The sequence below is a fragment of the Balearica regulorum genome, chromosome 1 (genome assembly GCF_011004875.1).
Source record: "Balearica regulorum gibbericeps isolate bBalReg1 chromosome 1, bBalReg1.pri, whole genome shotgun sequence".
Classification (NCBI taxonomy): Eukaryota; Metazoa; Chordata; class Aves; order Gruiformes; family Gruidae; genus Balearica; species Balearica regulorum.
In genome coordinates, this window is record NC_046184.1 from 81,670,332 (window position 1) to 81,697,433 (window position 27,102).

Below are 27,102 nucleotides of genomic sequence, written 5' to 3' on the forward strand. Positions count from 1 at the left end.
CTGCTGGCTGACGCCTTGTGACTTTTATGGCCTGTCACAGAGGGAAGGCAGAGGAACGAAAAGCAAGAGACCTGCGTGCTGCTTGCTTCCCGTCTCCTTCCCACAGCTACTTCGGAGCCTCAGCCACCACAGCAGCTCTGATGGCAACCTCAACACCCCAAACAACCTGCTGGGGGGCTTTTGAGCTCTCACAGCTCTGGTCTGACCCATCCTGCCCCCAGCACCCATGTTATCCTTGTGCTTGATGCTTCATTTATTACCAGGTTGGATAAGACATGAATCAGATCTGGTAGGGAATACAGGGGCAGGGAAGGAGATCTGACTTCTGTGTTGTATGGTGCCCAGTGACAGGATAAGGGACAATGGGTGCAAACTGGAACACAGGAAGTTCCATCTGCGTATGAAGAAAAATTTCTTCGCTGTGAGGGTGACCGAGCACTGGAACAGGCTGCCCAGAGAGGTTGTGGAGTCTTCCTCTCTGGAGATATTCAAAACCTGCCTGGTTGCGATCCGGTGCAACATGCTTTAAGTGATCCTGCTGTAGCAGGGGCGTTGGACTAGATGATCTCCAGAGTTCCCTTCCAACCCATACCAATCTGAATCTGTGTTGCCTTGTTGCAAACTTTGCCAAGGAGCTGCTGGATATGGATGCTGTTTAAGCTGCGTGCCCATTCCCATCTCACTAAGCCACATCCATAATTTGCTGTTGAAGTTTTGTGACCTGATTCAATGGTATTTTGGAGTTTCTCATAACCTAAATGGCTTGTTGGAGATGGTTTGGATAAGGGCAGAGTCCTTTTAAAGGGTTGCACGGGAGGGAGGTGGCTTATTTTGGAGGGATAATATATGGGTGACCCAGATTTCAGAATGGCGACTGAATTGGGTGAGGAGGAGGCATCCGTAAATCAGCCTCGAAGTTGTACCACATCCAAATTCTTCTTAATTCTCAATTACTGTTAATACTTAGAAAGCCTAGCTGGCTTCTGTGTAGAACCTCATTTTGCCACCTTATGATTGAGGGCAGCATTTGTACTGTGCTGTCTGTACAGTAGCCTAGTGATCTTGATAAATCTGAGTGGGGTTAGACAGTGGAATTGTTAGTGACAACGGGTGACGAGGCTTGAACTTGGTGCTCTTGCTGAAGCCCCCTGTTCCTTCTGTCTGAAATAGTGTGACTCAAACGTTTTCTCTAGGAACTTCTTGTGCATCCTGATAGATTTTGCTGGTAAGAGTCTGTTCCCTGAGACTTTTATTTCATCCTGTTAACTTTAGATGGATGTCGAGTCTTCCTCTTTCTAACAGTTAGTTCGCTCGTTTCAAGTGCTTTCTAGAGGTAAAGAGACGAATTTTGCTGTAGATTTTTTTTTTTAATGTCATCTACTTTGGAGTCTGGTTTAAAGTGGGCTGTTTTATTTAATTAGTTTGTATTCATGCACATCATGTTCACTCTCCATGGTTATTCCAGGCAAAATTTAAGAAACAACCTGCAAGGGATTTCAAATTCATAATTGGAATCTTTTTTTTTTTTTTTTCCCCCTGAATATTTGATTCTAAGAATTTTTATGCTTTCTGTCATCTGGTATCTTTCCAGTTTGATGTTGGCTGCATAGTTACTGTTTAGCTAAATTATACAAAGCTAGTTTATTTCAGTAGTCATGCCTGATGAGTTTTGTAATTCTTTTCAGCTTTGCAGCTCCCCACTGAACTCCCGTTGTATCTTTTAATGAAGTACTTAGAAGTGTCCTCAGTGCAAGTGTAGTTGTGCTCTATTGTTTCGGCACTTGGGCTCCACAGAGAGAAATTGTTTCCCTCTTCTGTGAGGTGATTGTACAGTTGATGTTCCTGGTGTCAGCCATTTGGGGACAGATGCCTTATTCTGACTCCTGGCAGGTATTTACATTCCCAGCTTGTTACCGCTGCATCGAATCCAAAATTCTATTAGAAAAGTACCCAGTCTTGATTTCAAGATATCAAGTGATAGACTGCACTGGTTCCCCAGGTAAATTATTCCAATGGCTGATTAAACTCCCTAATTTCTTATCTCAATCTGTCCAGCCTGGTTCCTAACCACAAAGTCTTGCTACAAATTTTCATGCCAGATTACAGAGCCTGTTGCTGCCAGGATGACACATTCCAGCAAAAAGACGGCCTATTGTACCGCAAGCTTACAGCTGTTATCCATGCTAGCCTCTTGCTTCTGGGAAGAGGCAGTCGTGGAGCTGTAGTCATAAGGTGGCTGGTACGATTTAGAGCAGTGGCTAAGTGCACCTGGCTGTGGAGTCTGTGTGCAGACAGGGCTTTCAGAGAAATGTAATTGAATAACTTGTGTTGCTTGGAGTACAGCTTCCCATGAAGTTTAATCCAACACAAGTACAGGCTACTGCTGAAGAAATTATCTAGTTCTCATCCAGTCCTGACTGCAAGCTCCTGCCACTTCCCTTGGCTTGGGTCTAGTGACCAAGTGGCCTCAAACCAGTTCAATCACCGCCCCCCAACTGAAAATTAACCCCCTTCCCTAAACAAAAAATATGACTCTGTTTTTGCATCTGGAAGTTGGCTCAGCCTGCCCTGTGGCCAGGTGGTGCTAGGTCTGATGCAGAAGGGTAGCATGCCACTGGGCATGAGAAACATGGAGAGGGACTACTTCTTTGCATAGCATCCCGTGCCTGTGCTGGATCAGATGCAAGAAGGAATTGTACATTTAGTTCCTACATGTCTGTGGTTGGATAAACAGACTGTGGTTGCACAAATCCTCTCAACTGCTGTTGAAAGAAGCTGTTGTGCCTACCTATTGTCATCCACATCAGTTCCCTGCTCTGGTTCATTGTGAGACCACACACGTTTGTACTGCCAGAAGAGAAGGGGCAGTGCAGGGGTGGGATTAGGGAGGGCAGAGGACCGGATTCCTTTGGGCAAACTGAAGACCTTGTGAAACTAAGGCTTGAGATACAGCAATTGTCACAAGTGCACTTTACCTTAAATCTTAATGGCAGCTAATGTATTTTTTTGTTACCTTCCCTTTGCAACAGATATGTGAGAATAGCCATACTGATTTGCTCAGTAGCCCAGGTTAACTCAGTTACATGACTTGGGAGAACTAGGTTTAGACAAGATTGGGTTTAGCTCAGCGGCATTTATGTCTGTGATCAAGAAGTGTGTGTTGGAGCTGGACTTTATGTGGGAAAGAGCATTTAATGTACAAAGAAGGTGGTCTGGGCCTTGGCTGTGACATACTGATACCTGTGAAAGGTTCATCAGTGCAGAAAAGTTGCAAGGTAGTGTATTTGTGCATTCTAAGTGTGAGGTTCTTGTAGGGTTTTGGTGCCTGAGCCAGCTGGGGTACCCTTTTGGGAAAGCTTCGCTAATCTTGTCTATTCCATCAAGTGACTCCAGCTTTCTTGCTCTTCTAGTGAAATTAGTTTGCTGGGACAAAATCTATTCCCCATCTATTGTTTTAAATGTAATTTCTTCAAGTGCAATACTGAACACTGCAGAGAATGTAGAACTGAGCCTGTGGTGGAGACTAGTTTTGAGCTCATGGTTTGGGGGTTGGATTACAGCTGGTGAAGTCAAAGAAGAAATTCCCATGACTTGCACAAGTTCAGTGCAAGGTCAGGGAGAAGGCTATTGGTTTTGGTAGTGGGAAGAATTTAGAAGGGGGAAAGGTGATAACCGTGACATGTACAAATGCATGTATGTAAATAGACACACATATGTAAATGTATACAAAATAGAGGGTGGTCCAATGCTATAAGAGGTTGAGGAGGAGTGGCTATAGAAACTGTAATTGGATAGTATACAAGAAGTGAAGTGGGAGGAAGCGCATGAACCTACTGCTCAGAGAATACTACATTAAAGCAGAGCTTGCCGTAAATTAGCTTCCTGAGAATGTGTCCTATTTGCACTAAGTCACGTAGAAGTGTGTGACATTCAGACATCAAACTACTTGTAATTTCAAATTGAACATCTAGCTGCACGCAGGTGCTCGGTGTGTGAGGTCTACTGCCCCAGCCTTGCTGGTGCTCAAGTGCATTCAGTACCACAGTTCCTGCTGCTGATCATACACAAAACTTCCCAAATCGTTACCTGGGTCAGGCTGAGGTGGTGCCCAGTGGGATCCACAAGCTTGGTGGTTCCCTGCATGTGCCACCCGTGGGCAAAGCGGAGTCATAGGCTGGTGAGCAGACTCAGCCTTGCAGAGGGTGTGACTGGAGGAGGAGAGGTGAGGAACAGCTGCCGCTTCATTGACAAATCCAACAATAGAGCTTATGGATCCAAAATACACCCCTCTAGAGGGGAGGGGATTAGAATCCTGGTCATGTTAGGGCACAATTTAGTCAGATCACAGAAGCCCTGAGATAATCAGGGGACACGTGGCACAAGGCCTGAGTTTGGGTTACAAGCCGACCCATAACCTGTTGGACATGTTCATTGTTGACAGCTGCCACAAGGTGGCTGCAATGGCTACTCTTGCATATTCACTTAATAATAGAAAGAGATGCCCAGATCAGTGTTAAACTAACACGTACACCACTAGCAGGAGGAGGGCTGATAAGAAGATGATGCTTTGCCCACAGTGTTGCTGGGCAGCTACAAAAAATAAAGCATGTGTAAGCTTTATGGTATGTATGCTTTATACTCACAAAAATGTACAGGTGTAATGATCAAAAGTGCCTGTTCTTTGAATGGCATAAATCATAACTGGGCCCTTATGTCTTTACTACAGATTCCTGTCCTGTGATGAGGTGCTAGCAGAAACTTTGTAAGAGTATACCAGTAAGAGTATAGCTTTGCCAGTGTACTTCATTTCATAAGAGAAGGAAGGATGCCACAGCCGTACTGGTGCCTAGCAAAGCTCTGATGCTGTAGCTGTGTCTTTAGTGGGTCTAATCTCTAGGCAAAATCCTTTTGGCATGGATTAAGCCTGAGCTTCTGTTTAGATGCTGTTTAGGTATTTTGTAATGTAGATACTCTGTTTAGGTATCCCATAATGCAGGTGTCTGAGGGTAACTCTAGACCTATGAAATGTAATCTAGCTGCAACATTTGAGTTGATTCCCTTTCTGAAGTACTCTTAGATCACTATCTGTTTTCACAGGTGAGGACTGTCACGTTGATAGCAGTGAAGTTGAGAAGGTACAGTGTGTATCTATTTCCCCTCTGTTGCTGGATTTATAGGAGAAGAGATGTATACTGCCAGCCCTGCAGGACAGGGACAGTGTCTCACTGCACAGTATTTAGAATGGTGAGGATTTGGTCCTGATTGTTGGTATTGCGGATGGCTCAACTCTTCCCATTGTTTGTTGCTCGTCAGCATCTTTTTTTTTTTTTTTTTTTTCTTTTTTCCCCCTGTAACTCATTTTGCACATGGAGGTATTTCAGGCTTGAGTCTGAGTACAATATAGCTGATGGATCTTAGGGTGTTTTTAGAATTATGCATTTCACTCTTCCTTCTCTACCTCTCCCCAGGAAAGGTGTTTTCTTCTGGAAAGGCATGTTTCAGGTATAAGCAAGAAGAGGCTCTGGATGGGCAGTGGGAGTAGCACCAAGAAGGCTGCAAGCCAGCACACAACCCAGCCTAGACTCTACGCTGTGACAAACCTCGGGACAGAGAGAAGATGCTGTGGGGAGGTGGGCAAAGAGAAATGGGAGTATCCCTATTTTTATAACAAATTATGGGTCATGGTGTGTTTTCCTAAATGTACAAGTGATTGAGAGAGATGGGTTTACCCCTCAAGTTGCTCAGTAATTTCTTAACATCTGGTGCTGTGTTGAAGGAGGGGAAATACATTACTGCAGTGTTGCTCTCTTCCTTATCCCTGGGTACCACTGGGATGAGGGGATGTTCTCTTAGTACACATGGGTGGGGACTGAAAGGGAAGCTATAAGGTGTTCCTATAGGCACAGGGTTAACACTGCTTATTTCAGTACAAGTCCTGTGCCATCTGGGAAGGCAGTCTTCCTCTGACATTGCTTGTGCGGCCCACCTTATCTTCCTGCCCCTGCACAAGGAGTAAACCGAGCTGTTTTGTTTTAGAGAGGTGTGAAGAAAGGAAGATGAGCAATTTGGACGTATGCTGGAGCAATGAAATGTGCCTTATCCTGGAAGAGCAAGGCCAGGCATGCCAAGTTTTGTCATTGTAGTTTGTGCTCTGACCAGTCACAAGGGAGGGTCAGGGCCATAAAAAGCAGCCTAAAATTCTGGCTGCATGTATAGAAAAATTGTAACAGCTGAGTTGCCCAGTATTATCAGACATACCATTCTGTAAGCAGCATTTTTACCTGTTCAGCTGCTGAGTGTGTAATAATAGTGTTATCAAAGGCATCGAATAAAATCATAGAATCATTTAGATTGGAAAAGACCTTTAAGATCATCGAGTCCAACTGTTAACCTAGCACTGCCAAGTCGACCACTAAACCGTGTCCCTAAGCACCACATCTATGTGTCTTTTAAATATCTCCAGGGATGGTGACTCCACCACTTCCCTCGGCAGCCTGTTCCAATGATTGACAACTCTTTTGGTGAAGAAATTTTTCCTAATATCCAATCTAAACGTCCCCTGGCACAACTTGAGGCCATTTCCTCTTGTCCTATCACTTGTTACTTGGGAGAAGAGACCAACACCCACCTGGCTACAACCTCCTTTCAGGTAGGTGTAGAGAGTGATGAGGTCTCCCCTCAGCCTCCTTTTCTCCAGGCTAAAAAACCCCAGTTCCCTCAGCTGCTCCTCATAAGATTTGTGCTCTAGACCCTTCACCAGCTTTGTTGCTCTTTTGATGCGCTCCAGCACCTCAATGTCTGTCTTGTAGTCAGGGGCCCAAAACACAGTGTAGGAAAATAGGCATCTGAGTGTAAAAGGGGAAAAATGGATTGTCTCTGACAGTCACAGCAAGATGACTTTAAAAAAGAACAGAACAAGAAAAGATGAGATGTGCTGCATTGTATGTGTAATGAAAACTGGCACAAACAGAAATCTGCAGTTCAGCAGGGTAATATGGAAGAAAATCTGCCCTGAAATGTATTATGTTTTACTAGAATGTTGCATTTGAAAAGTTAATTTAAAAGATGGCATTGTATAAAGTTTGGTTGTGACAATGAGAAAGAGTGAACAAAGTACATGGAAAGAAAAAGTACTAACAGGTGCAGGAGCCAAATACAGAAATGTTGAGGTAAGCATGTGCAAAACCACCAACTTGGTTTTAAAGAACGGTTTGGTAGAGAGATACAGTTTTGTGCTTAGAGGTACCAAAAATACCTGATGCTGTATGTCCTAAGCTTATACAATTGATGTAATTGTAGAAAGGGTCTCACCTGAATGTGGACACAGTGAGAAATAGACAGCTGTGAGTATCTGACATATGTGAAGTTATGGGGCAGGGCTTTCATTGACTGGGCAGTGAGATCCCTGCGGTACAAGTACGATACCAGAGTAACACTGGTCCAGAATGAGCCGAAACAACTAATTATGGATGCTACTTTCTGTGAAATGTGTCTATTATCTGTACTAAACAACACTGCAGCACAAGAGGAGAATATCTTAGTAATGTGTTTTGTATCTTGAAGAGCTTGGAGGCAAAAGATACAGAAGGAAAGAACAGAGTGAGCAGTCAATGTATTTTTGGTGGGGAAGGGATTGCCTAAATAAGACTTTGTTTACAATTGCAATCAGATACAAAGTTTATAACAGGCCTTTGTATATTCAGCATACTGAGCAGGCACTCCCTAACTAATCTCACAGTACGTCTGTGAGGTAGGAGGAGTTAGTATTAACTCAGTTGCACAGATGATCCTCGGACAGGCAGAAACTGGTGGAATCTGCAAGAATTAAGAACTGGTGATTCTGCTGGATGAGGTCTGGGGATGAATGCACAGTTCTTGGTTGCCTTGAAAAAAAAAAAAGTTATAATCTAAGCCTTCTGTAGATCCTTCTTTTGATGAATAGCTGCAGTGGGGAGTTGAAGGAAGGAGAACTCCTAGTATCCTGATGGTTGTTAGGAAATGGTTGTTCCCATTTCAACCTGTATTATGTTCCTGATGATAACAGTTATCCTTTGTGGGCCCACTAGCTTGAAATTTCTAGGTGACCGCAACTGCGTTTAGCTAATTATAAGCTGTAGCTGTTAGAGGCTAGACTTGAAACAGCAGTCCTATGGGTGCATTTTTATCACCTTCTGTTAGGGTAAATGCTAGTAGAGCAGGAACAGCCAAAAGTTCGGAGTACAGGGTGTTTCCCATGTGTGTGACAAAAGCAGTAATGCTGGTATCTCCTGCTGCAGGTATAGCTGTAATTGGACCTTCTTTAATGCAATCACTTCTTGGGAGCTGATCTACCGTGATTGGTGTCATACCTCCTGTGTAAAATGCTGCCAAGGGTGACAGACTAGATTTGTCACATCAAGACGTGTGTCGCTGTTCATCACTTCAACGGCTTCATGGCAGTGAGTTGTAGCCAGATTGAACTGTCAGCGCTGCAGGCTCTGCCACCAAGCAAAGGCAGAGTCGTTGCTCATAGAACAGTAGCTGGACTCGGGTTGTTAAACCCTCCTGCTTTGCTTTGCCTCTCCTAGGCAAGGACCACTGCCTCAGCCTCTCGCTCAGCGTGCTTCGAGGGTGGGACCTTGCTTGTCCTCAGCTCTCTGGCTCACTTGCAGTTCTGTCCTGTTGAGCCAGGGATTTGCAAAAGTCACTCGCTTTGTGCCATTGCCTCTCCACTAATGTGCTGACCAGCTGTCTGTCACATATGGAGGAGGCTAGGTGCTGGGTTTAGTAATAGTCAGCAAATATTTGTGCTGGAAGCTGGGTTCCTTAAGTGCATCAGTCTGGCAGAGGTAAGACTGAAGAACCATTTTCCATACAGGAGGGCATTTGGGAAGAAGACTTTAAGGACTCTCCTTTCCCTCTTGGGCACGGTCCACTGACATGCTCATCCCCTTTCCTGGTACCCTCCCAATCCTTCCGCCTTCAAGCACCTCTGTTGCTCTTAGCTTTCACAAACTACAACGATCATACCAGATTGTACTCTTTGCTGTTGCCTGTAGTGATTTTTTTTTTTTCTTTTTTAAAGTGCAGCGAAGCATTTTGCTGTGTGCTGAGTCTGATAAACTGGTTTAGGTGAGTTTGATGGGCAGTGTCAGAAGTTACGACTGAGAGCCACCTATGAGGCTGAACTGGAGGAGCTCCGTTGTATCTCATTGAACTTGGGAGAGAGGGATGTTTATGTGTTTGTTTATGCCCCACTGATCACAGTGTGTTGCAGGTAATGGGAAAGACAGTGAGCTGAGTCTTAGATTTCATTTAACTGGTGCTTATAGCTTCCCAGGGGAGGTTTCTCATTCATGCTAAAGTATGCACAACTTCAATTAGAATATAGCATGCATGCTTGTGTAGGTTGGTGGATGTGAGTACTTGGAGGATGCAAGGACTTTGCATTCCCCAGCCGGAGCTGGCATTTTGTGATCATGTCATAAAAGAGGTAAAGGAAATTGTATTTGGTCTGTATTACACTATTAGTCACAGTGACTGTTAGGAGTTAAATTGCCTCAAGTTATAATTTCTCACTAGCACACTGAAGTCATGAGCTTGGGGTGAATTTAAGGCACACAGACCTTGTCTGCGTCTCCATCTGGTAAGGTGGAACCTGGGAGGGGAAAGAATGTGGTAGTTCTATGTGCCACACGGTTGAGGAAAAGGAAGCTGTAGGCCAGTCAGGAGTCAGAGTTGATGTCTTCAAAGATGGCCAAAGGGCAGTCTTGGGATTTTAATTGCTCAGCTAGTACCTGAAGAGCCATGGAGCCATCAAGGAGTACTATTATAGGAAATCTTGAAGGGTGGTGGTGGGAAGCAGACTCTACCCCCTCATTCATATGCAGAAAAATGAAAAGGGAGGGAGGGTTAAAAAAATCTGTAATTGTTCCTTATGATTGAAAGTAGTTTCATTATTAAAGTGGGGAAAATGTTTTAATTAGTACATCATAGAAATGCTAGTGATATTTCTAGGCTGATATAAAATCTATACTTTAAATGAATACAGACTTGGAGCTCTACTGCACATGAAACTATGTGGGCATAATTTCTGCCCATTGACAGATAAGGGGAAATATTGCTGAAATAGAGAATATCAGTGTTGTTGATCTGGCAGTGCTATTTCTTAATTTTTTTTAAGGTTATACCTGTGGGGCTCTACGGTCTTTATTTATTTTTTTAATTTTTATAATATGCTGTGTTAATTACGGTATTAGAAACTAATGCTAAATCTTAACGACAGCGTCTATGAGCTGTAATTACAACTATAAACTTTGAAATAAAGTAGTGGTAGTTGGTGAAGCTAGTTATGAAAAGCATTTCATAAGATTGATGTATATCAGTTCCACCATTTAAACCCTTGATTTTTACAACTTTTCACTGCTTGTTCTGAAAGACAAGGTCACAAAAATGTCTTCTTCCTCCCCTTCCATTTGGAATATTTCCATGCTAGACTTTGCAGAGGGTTTGAGGAAGTTTCTAGGGCTTTCCCTAGCATTTCCTTCATGTTGTTACTTGTTTTCAGAGTTGCTCACAGGGGACTGGCTGCTTTGAGTTGAGCTGGCTGCCATGCAGTGTCCTCATAGACCCAGTCCTTTGCTGGGAAGAGAAAGCTGTGTTTGTGTTCATGGGAACAGTAGAGTCAGTGGCAATAAAGAGACAAGGAAACATTAAACTCTGAAATAACGTCTCCCTTGGAAATGCTTTTAAATCAGATTAGAATATCCCACTTCCCATAGTACCTGCTTCTAACCTGGAAAGGTAGCAAATGTGTTACTAGCAGAGGGCCAGTACTGAAAATGCAGAATTTCCCTGCTGTGCTGCTTCTGTTCTGCGTGGGTTGGCGAGGGTGCACCTGTTTCTGTGTTTGAAGCGTTTGGCAGTCACACACAGCAAGACACCTACGCTGGAGCGTCAGGGACTTGCTTGTAGATCCTGGGTGTGGTTTCACAATAACTTAGGTCTAAGTCCAGGTTTCTGCTTTACAGCTCACAGGTCTATTGCCCAGCCTCTTATTCCTGTCTGCTCCTTGCAGTTGCTGCTACGGCTTGTATATCTGCACATCCAGCTACTGCAAGGAGCTATCATTTTTGCCTTTATATTTTTTTCTCCTGTGTCACACCTTTATGGCTGCTCACATCACTCTGCTTCTTGGTTGTTTTTTTGGCTACCCTGAGCTGGTTCACGTGTGGTCACGTGCGTGCTGGCGCATCGGAGATGATGGCAGCAATCTGGATGTACATTGCTTTACTCTGCCCTGTGCTGTGTCAAGTCTTAATCAAAATTTATTAGGACCTGATTGCAGGTGGGGTTGGGTGGTCTGTACAGTCAGCAGTGGCAGAAGGAATTGAAGGAGCTCTGCAGCTTTTAAGAACTGTACCATGAACAGATGAACTTTGCAGAATATCTGCAAATATCTAAATTGGGCCTAATGAATTTGATTATTCATCTGTGTTAACCCAGTCATACCACAGCATATTTCTCTGTCAGCCTTTTAGTTTCTGGTAGCTCGTGTAGCTCGCTGGATGAGGTCTAAATACTCTGCGAACAAGTTCAGTGTCATCAGTCCCCAAATTACTGCTGAAAAACAGTAAGCAGGTAGAGGGGGAAGGGGGAGTTGCCCTTCCTCTTGTTAGTCACAAGGTAAGGCTTAACATCTTGGCTTAAAAAATGGTGATAAACCCAGACAGCAAGATCTCATTTTTGAGCCATGCTTTGTTTTTCAGGCCTTTTCCACACCCACTAAAGGCCAGACATGCATTTTTCTTAATTGTAAGCCAAAATTCTCACACAACCACATTATTCTAGGAAGTGGGACTATATGAAAACCAGAAAATACTGTGATGCACACAGTAAACCTATGCCAGTTGGCCATGCAGGCGTTACACTGTGAGTAACAACAAGTTTTCCATGTGTTTGCATTAGTACCTTCCTATTCAGCACCCACACAATTCCTGTGGCTTTGGGTGTGTGAAGCTATTTTTCCACGGGGAGAGGGAAGGGGTCCTCGCTGGTGCTTTCCCACATTTACATTTCTTATAACATTTTATTTATATCTAATACTTTTTCCTCCCAATAGCAAACATGTCTCATTGTACTTGTTAGCTTCTTCAGTCTAAGTACACCAATTAAATTTCCAAGAAAGAATGGTTTGTTCCCTGAAAAGCTGGGTGAGGGGAGGGTTGTACCAAAATCTATTTCCCCACGCACATCCTTACATCCCTTTTGGATAGACTTTTTTTTTTCTTTTAGCTGCAGTTTTCAGTACAAAGCTGCACCACTGTATTGTACAGTGTTGCCAAGTATTTTTGATTATGACACAAGTCTCATAACTTTTCTTCCCCACATTTTTTTTATAAATCATATTACCAGAGTCATAAAGTAATTAAAAATGCTGTGGGGACCTAAGGCTGGAAACATGCATTCTGAAAGCACAAAATAAGGACAAACATGTTCAAGACTTTTATTTTTTGTTTGTTGTTGCTATCTCATCGTATTTTGATACAAACAATTTTTTATTCTCTCCAGTTGATGGAACTAGCAATATTGAAGCCAGACACATGGTAGAGGTTTCTGCTGTAGGTATAACTGTTGAAGCTGATGAAGTTGTGCTAGTAGAAGTTGTTAGCATGGTATGACATACAAGTGCAGTTTTGTTGGTATTACTAGGAATTGCTTTGGTTGCATGGGATATACTTTACCTATTGATACAAAAGTGGCGTTTTGCCAGTATATTCATGGCTGGGTATATTTTGCTGTATAGTTAGTCAGTTGTCCTGCATTGCTAAAATGTTCCAGCTTTATATCTTCTGTTGTGTAGGGCTCTGACAGCTATGGGTAATGGCAGCAAGAAATCTTAGAAGGTGGAAGGTGGAACTTGATCCAGGTGTGAAAGAGGTTATATTATGTGTTTGCCAAGAACATCAGACAGGATAACTTCAGAGGGCCTTTTTGCAGGGGAGGACAGTTTGTCCTAGTTCAGTTTGCTGAATATTGTTCATCCTTATCTGCCTGTAGCTTAACTGTGCTCTGGTACAGGTAACGTGACAACAACTGTGATCAGCAATGGTTCCACTGTGCAGTCTGGGCAAGGCCAAGCTTTCAAGTGTGTTTCCAAGCCCTTTGATGTTTTAATGACATTTGCATCTGTCAAAATGGTTTGGTGCAAACATTAGCATTCTTTAATCCGAGACTCAAAAACAGCAGCGTGGGATTCTGGCTCATGCTTTTGTAGCATGGAAAGAGACAATGAAATTTCTGCTGCTGACTGGTGAATCTCTCCCATCTAGGTCCTGAATCGCTCTGGTTAAAGAGGAGCTGGGAGCTCTAGTTTATAGCAAACCTGCTGTCTAGGAATGTGTACAGCATGCTGCTAGCAGCCAACACTCCATAAAAAAATCGTAGCATATGTCTTGGAGGTTCTTGCCTCTTTTTGTGCCCTAGATGTTTCTGTTGATCATATCTTCATCCCTGGAGTTTGTAGAGAAACCTGCATAGAGCAACTTGCAGTGACTCTGCACATCACTTTCGCTGAGGGAATTCTTCCTCTGTCTGCCCAGTACTGTCAGTAGTCTTTTTACTAAGCTACAGCAATGAGAACTACACCATTCTTGTTTGTTCCCGTACCAGAAGACTGCAGAATATCAAGGCTTATCCAGTACTTTTATGAATATAAAGCTTAAGCTCTGCTTAAAGTGAACCAGTTTTTTTGATATACAGGTGGCCCTATTTTATCTTAAGACTGAGGGATTTTTGTAGCATCTCTGGGAAGTGCAATGTGCAGTCCAAGCTGTGGTCTACACTTGCTGTTTGGCAAATGTTCAGTAGCAACTTCCAAGGTGAAATTTTGTTCTACCCAAAATGTTTTTTTGGCTTTTTTTTTTTAAGTTAGCATTAAGTATTATAATCCACATAAATGGAAACAAATGTAGGACAGGTAACTTTTTTTTTTCTGAATTAGTGAATCATTATATAAAATTAATAGATTCGGTGTGTCTTGAGTGTGCCTACCATGAGTGAAAGCTAGCGAGGTGCTACTGCGGTCCTTAAAACTCAGGCAGACTATCTGCACTGGTGTGACCGAGAGGTGTCATTCACTTTTCCTGAGCTTCAGTAACAGTTTAGATCCATTTTCCAGGAGATTGGGTACTATTGACAGGTTTGGTGGGGTTTTTTTCCCCATGCCTAAGATACTTGAGGTGGCTCCTGGTTCCCAGAATACTAACAGCACATAGACCATTCAGCATAGCAGTACACTCAACATTATTTCGGCACATAATTTTTAGATTACTTATTCTTTATGTTCTTTCCTTCAGGAAGCTCCATCTGCTCTCTATACCCTCAAAACTATCTCTACATAATGTTATTTCTCTCCTTCATTTTTATCTGTAGTGCCCTGTGTAATCTCTTCCTGAGCTCAAGATTTTTGACCCCACTCCTTCAACTCTCTGAATGTGCTGTACAGAGATAGAGCAGCCCAGGGTAGTGCATGAAGATCAGTAACTGTTTCTTTGCAGAGGAATACGTGGGCATCTCTCTTGTGGAGGGGGCATCCAGCTGAGAAAGCAGGTCTAAGCATGACGTGAGTAGTTGTATCAAAATAAAAATGGAGACCTGTGGTAGGGCAGGCTTTGTGTTAGAGCGGTTGCACCTACCTCTTCCCTAGGTGTCTCACTGAACTGACAGAAAGTGTGGCCTCCCAGGAGAGATGGTAACTCTGGTGGCAATTCTCCTGCATGGTGAGCTCTAGATTTTGTGGGGAGAAAGGCAGGGTCTGAGCTAGTTGCCATCAGCCCAGCTCTGGTATCTGAACACGTGTGTTGAAGCCAATTAAGCTGAGCTGGAATAGCAGGAAGGGGCTTGGGGCAGCCTTGTTGCCCCTCAGGTGAGTGTTACAGCCTACACAGAGCTCTTTCCTGTCTGAGCTGCAATGCTTAAAGCTGGCTTTGGCATTTTTACATCAAGTTGTGGCCACACCAGCAAGGATATGTCTGAGTGATGGAATGCTTGGGAAAGCCTTTGTTTTAATAAGAAAATCAGTGTCCTTGTCCACGCCACTCAAAGGCAGTTGTGAATGGCTTTCTCCTCTCAGGGCCAGAAGCTCTTGCTGCTGTGTTGGCGAAAAGGAGGAGGGCTGGGGAGAGGAGCCCTCGCTGCAGTGACCAGCAGCCTGGCGGGCCATGGAGTGTCTCTGGCTGCCAGTGCAGCTCTGGTGGGGTGGCCGGGCCAAGCCCATCATTGCAGGGCAGGCCTTTCTCTGCCGGGAGGATGTTTGCAGCAGCCTGGGTGTGTGGGCTGCCCTGGCACCCGCGGGGTGGGGAGTGTGACCCACCCCACTGTGGGGGCCAAGGCCAGCACCATGCAGGGAGGGTGAAGGGGGCACACTGAAAAGCTAGGTTTCTCCCTGGTTTTGGAGGAGAAGGAGGATCTCGGGGCTCCACTTAATTCTGTGTTGCCTTGTTTCCTGGCTAGCTGAAGGGCTTGTCTGTGCTTGATAGTACTTGTTATTTCTCCTTTGTTGTTTGTTGGAGGAGGGGGAGGAGAGAAGGTGAGGTACTTTCTATTTAAAACCAGAAGTGTTTGTCATCTACATCCAGGTGAATTAATCCACGCTGGAAGGAAGGAATTATGACATTCACATTGCCTTTTGTAATCTGGGAAAGTTGTGGATGGATGCGTGCATCATCACAGGAATTGCTTTGTCCACGAGTGCTTTCGCTGCTGTCCTGTTTTGCTTAGCTGGCTACTTTCCACACCATTCCCCTCTGAAATCTTGTGCTCCCTATGGCAGTACAACCAAGCATTCCCCATTTGTTTTCATGCTGGTGTGTGGCCAGCTGCACCCTCTCACGGTTCCAGCTTGCAGTGAGCTTGCGCACCCAGAGTCACCTACGAGTTAGGTGGCAGCTGCTTCGTGCTGCTGTGTGCATGTGAGCTGAAGTCCTGGATTTCTGGGCCCTCCTGGGAGAAGAGTGTGGCTAGCTTTGTGTCAACAGGGGCCATCAGACCACCTCGCTTGAGAAGTACTGTCAGAGCGTATGAGGGAGAGATGGCACTCTCAGCATCTGATCCAGAGAGATCAGACTTGTAAGTCCCAACAGTGGTAATGGTGAGATTTCTGGGACAGTTTGTGTAGCCTGCTAGAAGCTGGCAGTTGTCAGATAGACTCCTATACGCTTGTCTGTCATGTTATTGGGCCTCCCGCAAATGCTGATTGAAAGTTTTCTTTGGCTTTTCTTTTAGCTCCTGGGGGGCTCCTGGGCTCTCCTCTGGTTAAGGACCAAGCTGACCTGGAGTAGGAGCATAATGTGGCAGTGCTCCATAGGCAATCTCTTCCAGTAACTACTGGGCTTTTGTATGTAGCTCCTCCGTATATGAAGACTACAGGTGTAGTCAGTCTTGTTCTATTATTTTCTTTCCCATCTCCATTAAATCCGTATTGCAGAGACATCTGCGTCTTTCACTACAATGAACCAGCTTTCAAGCAGGAGCTTAACTGTTTCCCTGACTAGATGTGTAAGTCCTCCCCCACTGTCTGTGCAGAAAGTTTGCCTGTCCCTTCTCCTGCATCACTTCTCAAATCTTCTCTCTTGCTTTCCCTGAGGTGTGCAAAACACCTGGCAGTAATGTGATGAGACAAATCTCACTTGGCAGCTTCCAGTGTTGATCTGCTGTGCACCTCCCTCTACCCTGTCTCCCAGTATCATCATGGAACTGCTCCAAATGCAGCTTTAAACTTGTCCTTTCACCTGTCCAAATCCCTTGCAACAGAGCCAGGGAAGTGGAAACTGGGTCTTTGAGCTTAATAAGAGGAAATCCAGTATTGTGTACATCTGTAACAGCACAATGAGCAAGAGGTGTTCTTCCCCTCATGGATTGTGGGCTTGAGTTTGAGGATCTTGCTATTCAGACCTTTATAGGCTGTCCTGTCTTTATTCGTAGTAAACCTTCCTTAGCCATCAGCTTGTGTCTGAGACCACCTATCGCCCTAAACAGTCTCTCTGCTCCTGGGGAGCCTGTTTTTGAAAACTGTCTGTATTAGGTGTGATAAGCAGTACTTTTCCTAGTCATGTAGCAGGGGAGACTCACTTTAGGTAGCAGGAAGAGCTAAGAGCAGCGTAGCACAAGAGTGATCTGACATGATCATGGAACCTTTGTTAAAGAGAAGTAGACATACCTATTGGGGACAGCTTAGGTAAAGTCGATCCTGTCTTGGACAAAGTGGATGCTTACAAGTTTATGACCTTGCTACTTTCTGTGCTTTGCTGAGCTCTGTTGTTTCTGTGCTGCAACTTCTTCCTGACAGTCCTTTACCTTCTTCCCATGTGCAACAGTTTCAAAAGATGGTTTAGCAGCACCAAAGTAGTTGGCTGTGAACTGACAGCAGTAAGACATGGCAGAAGCCTTGTGGTACCTTTCTGAATGGATGTCTCTCTTTGAAACATACTGTTTGTTGAAATTATAACTATTCATAACCACTTGCTACTTGGGGAGAAAATTCCGAAGTGCTGAGTAATCCTGGCTTTGTAAGAAATATTATCTTTTCAATATATAAAAATTTTAAAGATTCCATGAGAAAAAAATATTCAGGAACAAAGTTAGCTGATGAGTTAACTTAGTTAACTCAATTTTTCCCCCATTTTTTTTTTAAAAGCTACAAGATCATGAAAATCCCCATGATTGAGGTGTATATAGCATTTCTAACTCCAGAGCATGGACTCATTACTTTCAGAGCAGGTGTTCTGTTTCACTTGACGTAAGGGATGATATAAGCTAAACCAGCTTTCAGGTCAGGCATGCCCTGGCCATGGAGTTAGCTAGGACAATTAGGCCAGATGTAATCATGCCCTTATTGCTTTTACTTTCTGCGTGGGATCAGAAAAATTTACTTGTGACTACAGAGCCAGTCCAGCACAAGGAAATCACCACTGATCTCAAAGATTTCTCTTTCCGTGCAGAGACTTTCTCTATTTGTGACTCTCCCAAGTTGAAACTGTCACACACATACCCCCAACAGCAGTTGAAAGTCTGGAAAAAAATGCTATTTTTAAAATTGTAGGGAAATTAGAGAAAGAAAAAGTGTATAGATTTGGTTGTCTGTCTTTTTTTTTTTTTTTTTTTTTTTGTGTGTGTGTGAGCTTTGCAAATGGTCCAGGGCAAGGCCTTGGGGCTTTTCTACCACTAAACTGCTAGTGGGCTTTTACCTGAAGAAATGTGGAATGGTTTCTCTGACCAAAACATGCAGGACTACATGTTCCTATCTGGTAACTTTGACAACTGTTAGATGGGATGAAGGAGGAGAACGCAGAAGTTTTTTTCAGGGGGACATCTGACTGTGGCTGCACATTGCACCAGGTCCTTCAGGGCTAAATTACAAGTTCTGATATGACTGCAAGGGTACCCAGTGTATGTGAAGCGGCCCAAAGCAGAAATTTATAAGCCATTTCTGATAAGCAGGGGATAGGGAATAGAGAAGACAGGATAGAACGCTAAAGAAAGTGTCCCAAAGGCAGAAGAAAAGGGAGGGGACCAACTAAGGTTTGTCTCTTTCGCATGTCTTTTAAGGTAGGGATTGTGGGTCATGGGATAGGTAGAAAGATAAAAGTGGTGATTCAGATTCTACCATCCTTTTCACAGACATTTCCCAAATGTACATTCCCTAGTGCTTTGTCATGTCTGAACTTCAAATGCAGTAATGGATGGGAAATTCCACTATATCCTTTGGGAAACTGTCCAACAATCCTGAGATGACTTTTTTTCCCCCCCTCCCTAAAAAGGTAGACTAAATGATGATGTAGTTTCTCTTTGTAGTCTGCAGATATATGCAGACACACCAGAGGTAGTCCTCTCAACCCATGTGGTTTACAGCCTTCAAATATCTTGCGTCTTGTGTCATGTCCTAGTTATCTGTTAATCAAACTGTTACACTCCTGTGTCTTGTTAATCAATTCCTGTGAGCGGCTGCAATAAGGCCCTGTGTTGCACATACACAGAGATCTGTAAAGAGAGCCATCAGCTCCAAAATACAGGCTTTTCCTGATAGAAATCAAAGATATCTCTGAGACTCGGCTAGCCACTAGAAGAGGTCATGAGTATTTGTCCACCATGCCTCACAAAAATTAATGGAGATTATGATGATTTTCTTGTTTTCTGAATGTTCTCTAAGCCAATTAGATCCACTGTATCATTCTGTAGAATAACAGAAAAATGCATTTTTCTTTATCAGGATGTGTCACTGATGGAGTCTGAAGAAACCAGTGAGGGAGGTACCACTCCCCCAGAATCCAGCAGCACCAGTGGGGAAGCCTGGGATTCTGCAGCAGTCAAGAGAGAGCATCATGCCCCTCCCGCATCAGCCGAAATGAGCACCAGCCCATCAGACTCCGCAAAGGGACCAGAGCTCAGCACTCCCAAGGACTGCCTTTCTGCTCCAGGGCAAGCAGCAGAGATGCTGGGCAGACCCTCTAACCCTGTGCAAAAAGTGCCAGCAGGACTGGAACAAGAGCAAGGTGATGCAGAGCCTCAAAAGGGACTCTCAGAATTGGAAAGAGAAATGCTTTTAGAGGAGAGTGGACTGGATAGTTCTGTGAAACTTAAGAAAGTAGAACTGGCTGACCTGGAAAGCAACCAGGAGTCTTCCTCTCTCAGCACAGCCCAGGATGGGCCAGCCCCTGGCAATGCTGACCTGCAGGCTGTGGACCTCAGTGCTGAGTTTCCTCAGTGCCAGGCAGAACTGGCTTTTCAGGGCTCAGACCCTCGGGCCCAGCATCTGAAATATCCTTTGGCTGATGCCATTTCCTCTCAGAGAGAGACACCTAAGTGCTTCTTGGTGTGTAAAACTGTTTCAGAGGGGCATTATAAGGCTGAACCATTTCTGGATAAGATCTCCACAGATTCTTTGCAGGAGGTTGATGCTGGTGCAGAGCACAAGCAAAGCAGCAAAAAAGTGGCACCAGCAACTCATGAGCAGCCTACCTCAGAGGAAGCAGCAGAGGACATGGCTAAACCTTACACTTGTGAAGATGCTAAGGAAAGCATAAGAGCACCCCAGGTTTTGGAAGAGAATGCAGAGTCTTCCTCTTCCAATCAATTGGCTTCCACCTTAACAGATGACAGCCAAATAAGTTCACTACAAGCAGAAAGAAACATCTCAGCTGGTGAAGCAAGGAATAGCAGCATGGTCAAAGACCAAGGAACAGTTCCTAAAAAACCCTCATCCACTTCCAAATGTCTTCGTCTTAAAGATGATCACAGAAAAACAGAGGGCAGACCTGCCTTTCCCGCAGAGAGTGCCTTCCAACTAAAAGATACTGCTAAAAAAAATGAGGAAGTGAATACTTCACAGCATAAAGAACCAGCACAGAAGGTGGCAGTGTCTGAACTTCAGCAGGAAGAGGAGAAGAAAGAGTGCAAAGAGCAGAACCTGCCGGAAGAAGGAAAATGTTTGGAGCCCAAAGATCAGAAAAACAAGGAAAGAAATGAGCAGGAACAACTGCAGATGGAAGAGCTCAAACTGGAGGCTCTATCATCAGCTTTTGGGTCAGAGATATCTTCTGTTCCCAGGCATAATGTGGACTTGTGTGGTTTGGAGAAGTTTTTTTTGGCTGAGCAAACAGGATCAGCATTTCCTCTTCGGGAACCTGTTTCTGTGGGTCAGCATCCTGGTGAGGATGTACTGCTGAAAGTTCATGTCACAGAAGGGGGTTCTGGATGTCAGCCACCCACTGTCAGCCCTCTGTCCTCAAATAACCTGAACCCAGTGGGTAAAACTCCAGTGGTGCCTCCACACACATGCCATATCTCTGACCAGGCAGAAGACCTAGAAGATTCTGGCCGCTTTTCCATTGGTGGTCAGGATATTGGAGAAACCGACTGGGATGACAGGACAAGACTGGGCAGGGAGGATGAGCACAATGATGGGCATGGAACGACTGTCCAGAGATTTGATAGAAGAGATGCAACACTCTGGGGAGGAGTGGCAGCACCTTCTAGCGCAGAGAACCCAGAGGCTTCTGTTCTAGCACACCCTTCTTCTGGTACCAAGACGTTGGAGCCACCTGATCCCATAGATCCTCATCCCATTACAGAAAACTTGGGAAAAGCTGAGCTTCAGGACTTCATTCCAGCTTTACCCTCAGAGCTCACCTCTATGGCTTCAATGTCTGGCCCACAGCAAGAGGATGCTAGTGGAACAGCCTCTGTGACCGCTGAGGACTGTCCTGGCACCAACCCGAACAAACTGCTAGACTCTGTAGAGAAGCCAGCCAACCAAGCCGCTTCTGTACATGTGCAGGACCCAACATCAGGGGAGACTGCTATTGTAAGTACTGATCCAGGTGAGGCCAACACTTCCCATGAACTCCTTACTTCTGAGGAAGGCTTTCATGCAAATGTTAGTGGCCCATCTTCTTTCTCTGTAATATACACGAGCTGTCTTCCTCTAGAGGGGAGCCTTCCTGAGGATAGGAGGACCGTGGCTATCATTGCAGGGCCTCTAGAACCACCCCAAACACCAGGCAGGACTTCCACTCCACTGAACCACCCAGAGACAATTCAGCAAAACACCCAAGGAAAAAGTACCATTTTCCAAGGAAAAGAAATGGGAGCAAATGTGGATCGTGAAGCACAACGAATGCCTTTACTTGATCAGTCTGACTGCAGTTTATACCAAAAAGAGCCTGGGTCCAGAATCTCCAGTATCCTGAGGACCCTAACTTGGCCCTCTAAAGAAGATACGGTCCTTGCAGTGAACCAGCAAGAACAATCTCTGCCTCCTGTGTCCCACTCAAGCCTACCTCTGGTGTCTGAGCCTGATGCCAAACAGCTTCCTCATCCTCCTTCCCGTGTCCAGAGCCCCAGTCAAGCTCAGGCCTCTGCACTTAATGCAAATCACCTTGCCCAACCTCCAGCCCTTGAAAGTTACCAGCCACTGGCTCCTGTACCCTACTCCAGGCCACATCTCGACTGTGGTATGGATGATAATAAGTTACTAGCCATTCACCCTACTATAAGCCATCCTCTCCGGACTGCCGCCTCTGTGTCTTATTCTAACACTGTGGCCTCTGCTTCTGATGGAGAAAATGTAGCAGAGAAAGATGACCTTGTTCCAGTAATTAGAGAGTGGGATCTCGGTGACTCAGGTACCCGCGATACAGAGACTTCTGATGACTCAGGGGTCAGTTTGTTGGCGAAAAGCTTTTCTGCTGTTGGAAGTGAGGCATTGGCTGGCTGCTCTGACACCAGCCCTGAAACAGCGGACCAGCACGTGGACATACAGTATGGAAAATCCTCACCTGACCATCCTTCTTGGCCCTCGCTGGAAGGCCTGATAACATCAACAGGCTCCAAGAGCAGAGACTCTGCACAGCCACTTCCAACGCTAGCATTCACCAATCCAATCCACTTCCTCCAGCTCAGCTCTCCATCCAGAACAACCTGCCAAGAAGAGGAGATCTCAGGGGAGCTGCGATGGGACCAACAGGCAGGCATTTTTCGTGTGGACACAAAGAACATTCAAGCTTCATTGGCAATCACAGAGAAAACAGAAGATGAGAGGAGAGTCAAACAAAGGCTGGAAGGAGAAGGAGGAGAACACCTCTTGGTAGCTCAGCCAAAGGAGGAAATGCCCAGACATTCACCCTTGGAGAAATCATCAAGTTGGCCAGACAAAAAATCGATCAGGGTAGTTGCACAGGAGCCGGCAATCAATCAAGAAAACCCAATTAAACGCCGAGTAAAAAGCAAGGACTGGCACCGGCAGGGCCTGAAGAGGACGTCAGTACCACCAGACATCTTGCAGGGTGAGTACTCTCCTCCACTCCCCCCAACAAACTTACTGCAGATACCAACAGCGTAGGATTAAATTAAATAGGCAATCTGATAGAGAGGCATGATTGCTGAGAGCTCAGCATTGCTCTTGTGCCTTTCTGGTAATACTAACTTCAGCCCTGTAGCCCCATTGCTGTCCTGCCCCAAGGTTCCCCACTCCGAGCTCTCCCCTAGCTCCTTTCCGCTGCCCATAGCCAGCGCATCCTGCTTGTTCTCTGAATAGGGCTGCACTCTGGGGCTCAGTCCTCTCATCTCACAGTAACACCTGCAACAGAGAGCTTATCTCACTTCTTGGATCCCTCACCCCTTGACTTTGCATCCAGTTTCTCTTCTTGTCCTTTCTCCATGTTTAATGATCTGTTCCCCTTCCTCAGTAACATGGGCTATTTTGGCCTACCTGCAGGAATGAGTTTCTCGGTGGGGCTCAGTTCAGAGCTTCTGCTTGTCATCTCTGCCGCCATCACGTGGCCGTTGCATTTTGCTGCGCTTGCAGCGGCCCATTTCCAAACAGTAAAGAAAATGCATGCACACACCCTCAGTAGCCTGTATCTGTTACAGCATGTTTTAGTTCCTTGTTTATTTGCTACCTCCCTTTATTTTGCAACGGACACCTTTAGGTTCCAATTTGACCTTCTGAAAGAGATGATCTTCCTGAGAACGTAGTATTTGAGATTACAGATAAGAATGCAAATTTGCCAAATCCAAGGTCCCAACTTGTATAGAAGCCAAATCACTGATGTCACAAATGGAAAACATGCATCTTCTGCAATGCAGCTCAGTCAGACAGTACTTACTGTCAAGATGAGTGTCTGTTCTTTATTATCTCTTACATGATCTTTAAACATACTTGCTTATTCTCAGCTCTTAGTTTATTTTCCAAGCTCCACAACATAGTGGATTTTTGGCACAGAGGAAAAGGAGGGGAGCATGGAGGGGTATAAAAGGTTTGGCAGCACTTCAATCAAAATTTGTTCATGTGTTTGACCTGTAAATTCTTGGTTCCAAATTTTAAAATATTCAAGGCAATGGTATTGTCTTTCCCCTGACCCATACTTGCAACTCAGTCTTTGGGCTTTCTTCCTCCTCCTGCTTCCAGTGAATTTTGTATAGAATTTCCTCACACCTTATTTAACTAAATCCCTCACAAAATAAAAGAAAAATTCACGCTGTCCCCGTTTTACATAAACAGAAGATGACTCAAGCAGCAGTTTGTGAATGCTCACATAGCACATAAATATGAGAATTGGATGACAGCTTTCATTCTCAGACTGCATCCCTTCTAAAACTTCACAGGAGTGACTTTGTTTGATGTCCAGCACTTCTGCTCCAGAAGTCACTGAGAGTTTGTGGGGCTCAGCGTCCACAAAAGAAAGTCTAAGACTTTCAGACAAAAAGAAAGTCTAAGACTTTCAGACATCACTAGTGATTTTGGGTCCATTGATCCTCCGATGCCTGGCCCAAGGTGCTGAAAGGGGACAGGCAGCACCAAATAGGGCCCACAGGCAGTGTCTTTGCTTGGGCAACTGGAGAGGGAAGCTCTTAGAATTACTGTCTTCGCTGCAAGCGTCAGCCGTTTTCTTTCTATGAAAAGCAAACGTGGCTAAGTAACAGATGTAAAGTATAAGTAATGTCAAGGATTATTGAAACCAGAATGTTTCTGACCCAGAAATAAAGGTCAGGAGGGCACCTGTTCTCCAACCCAAGACCACTACTTAGGTGGGGTATAGGTAAGTGGTATCTGTGTATCATTTGGATGGTAGCTTGACTTCAAAAATGGAAGTAAAATGTTTACTGTCTGCTTGTCTCATGCACAGAAATCTCTCCTGTTACTTCGGAGGAAGAAGCTCACAAGGCACACAGGGAACCACCAGTCAGTTCAGAAACAGTTATATTGCGGTAAGTCTCTCAAAGGCCCCTTAGAATTTGCCCCCATCCCTGCGTAGCACGGACAGCTGACACTCTCCATTGTTCCTGAGGGACCAAAGCTGATGATAAGGAGCAGAAAACTATAATAAAATTACTTAGGTCTGTGTTTCAGTGTATGCCCTCTGGGAGAGGACCCCATTGCAACAGAAGTATTTCTATCGCTAAGTAAAGCCTGTGGAGTTTGAGCATGTTCAAAAGAGAGGTCCTTTCTGTGACAGATCTGTTACTGAGATTTGGATAAGCCACCTCTGGCGCTGTGCTCTTCATTTGCTCTTTGTTTCCAAATCCGTATTCCCTGACAGAGAGAAGAAACCTGCAGACGCAATGGAGAACTTCAAACGCCGGCACTCCAAACTGATCAACTCCTGTAAGTACCTTCTGCCAGAAATGCTGTGGCAGACCCCTCTCCCCCATCATCTCCCACCTCTGCAATGAGCACAAAGGAGAGGGGAGGGGCTGCTGCCAGATGGTAGCAAGGAGGGAGCATTAGAGAGTGGCGTTCAGTGGAGGCAGTGAAACCAGAGTCCTGCAGTACACTTAGGCAGCTGGTGCACTTTGCTTATAGCAGTGTGGTGGGCTGATGTATTCAGTGGTCTAATGCATGTGGTCTAATGTATTCAGTTATCCTAAAATGAGACAGTAACAAAGTTTTCTCCAGATTGAAGCAGAGGGCAAGTGGGTGCTGTAGAAAGTATAAATGTATATGCCTCTCTTCACAGCAAGATTGCTGTATCAGGAGTACAGTGATGTGCTTCTGAACAAGGCCATTCAAAGCCAGAAGAGAGTGGATTCCTTCGCAGAGGATATAGAGTCAAGTTTCCCAAGCTCCCCAAGGCTACGGAGGAAGGTGCTATCTCCTCAGGACTCATATTTGCAACGTCTGTCTGTCTCATCTACTGCATCCCTCTGGCAGGACATCCCCATGATACGGGGCAGCAGAATGCTACTCAATATGTCCCGTGATGAGCAGAAGCTGCAAGAGGTAATGGACAGATGAAACAAGGTAGATGGGTGGTCTGTAGTCAAGAAAACAGTCCCCAGAAGGATGGTTAAAGTAGAGAGCAAAAATGTCTGATGTGGGAATGCAGGTGGTTGAAAGCAGGTGTCACCTCTACCCATGGGGATGTGGTACCAGTGCTTGCGAAGTAGTACAGTGCTGAAGTTCAGAACTGTAGAGAAAAAGAGCGCTGAAGGACAGACTCTGGAACAAATCGGTAACTTCATCAAAACAGACATGGGGGAATTGGAACAAGATAAAACAAGGAATTTTGAGTATGTTCAATGCAAAAGAGAATATTAAACTAGAAGACTTCCAGCATTCTCCCACACATAAGCTTATGAGAGATGCTAATAAAACCATGGTGAATTGCAGTTCCTGTGGTAGTGTGAGTTTACCACATTGACCTCTGTGAGCTGCAGGGCTGAGAGGAAACAGTAAGATGTATGGGTTCAGCAAAATTGTACATAGAGAAACTGGGTGAGGAAAATGAGAGGAACTGAAAAGTGAAGGACCCTGGGAGGACCCAGAGAAAGAGGCAAAAACAACAGCATGGGAAACATGATGAAGGAGAAAAACATGGGTGACGTGAATGCTGGAAAACTTACAGGAGCATGTAAAAAAGGGAACCTAGTGAAAGTAGAGTTGAGGGGTAATAAAAAGTAAAATGAGAGCAGGTAGCTATTTTCCTTTTAAGTCATACCAAGTCTGTCTGTCTTTAGAAATATATAATGGCATGCTTCATTCCTTCAGTAATTACATGCTACTTACATCATGTACTGGGAAGTTTTCTTGCTTTGCCCCGTCTCCTCTTTATAAGACTCCTCACAGACTTGCCTAGTCTACTGATGCTGTGCTCCCTTCTTTTATCTCTCAAGGCCAAGTTTGAGTTGATAATGTCTGAGGCTTCATACCTGCGCAGTTTAAATGTGGCAGTGGATCACTTCCAGCGATCATCAGAGCTTCAGGCAATGCTCACCAATCAAGAGCGTCAGTGGCTTTTTTCCCGCCTTCACGATGTACGCGATGTCAGCGCCAGGTGAGATATGGCCCTTTACTTCCAGGACTAACACCCGCCAAGAAGCACAGACACAGCCCATCGTTTCCATCAATAACATCTCTCACTCCAGTTCTGCGTGTTCACTGACCTTCAAGGTAGATACACACATGCACAGAGCGCTTTATGATTGCATACCAACACTGCCCTGAAAGGAACATCCGTCTTTTTAGGTGACAGGGCAATGTAAATCTTGGTGTTAAGTCCCAGATACTATGGCGCAATTGTGCACAGAGCTCATTGCAGGAGATCAAAATGTTCAAAATGTTACTGT

At 44.8% G+C, this 27,102-nt stretch overlaps 1 protein-coding gene across 2 annotated transcripts in view; it reads left to right on the forward strand.

Moving 5' to 3' along the window:
- ARHGEF5 (Rho guanine nucleotide exchange factor 5) overlaps positions 1 to 27,102 on the forward strand; it is a 37,340-nt gene that overhangs the window by 1,079 nt on the left and 9,159 nt on the right. Inside the window, exons 2-7 of one of the 2 annotated variants that reach the window (XM_075761280.1) lie at positions 4,727 to 4,776; positions 19,247 to 22,820; positions 24,663 to 24,744; positions 25,077 to 25,141; positions 25,494 to 25,756; positions 26,650 to 26,810. In XM_075761280.1, the coding sequence (XP_075617395.1) occupies positions 19,259 to 22,820; positions 24,663 to 24,744; positions 25,077 to 25,141; positions 25,494 to 25,756; positions 26,650 to 26,810 (4,133 nt within the window). In that variant the 5' untranslated portion in view covers positions 4,727 to 4,776; positions 19,247 to 19,258. The remainder of the gene's footprint in view (positions 1 to 4,726; positions 4,777 to 19,246; positions 22,821 to 24,662; positions 24,745 to 25,076; positions 25,142 to 25,493; positions 25,757 to 26,649; positions 26,811 to 27,102) is intronic. The other variant, XM_075761290.1, reaches the window with a different exon arrangement.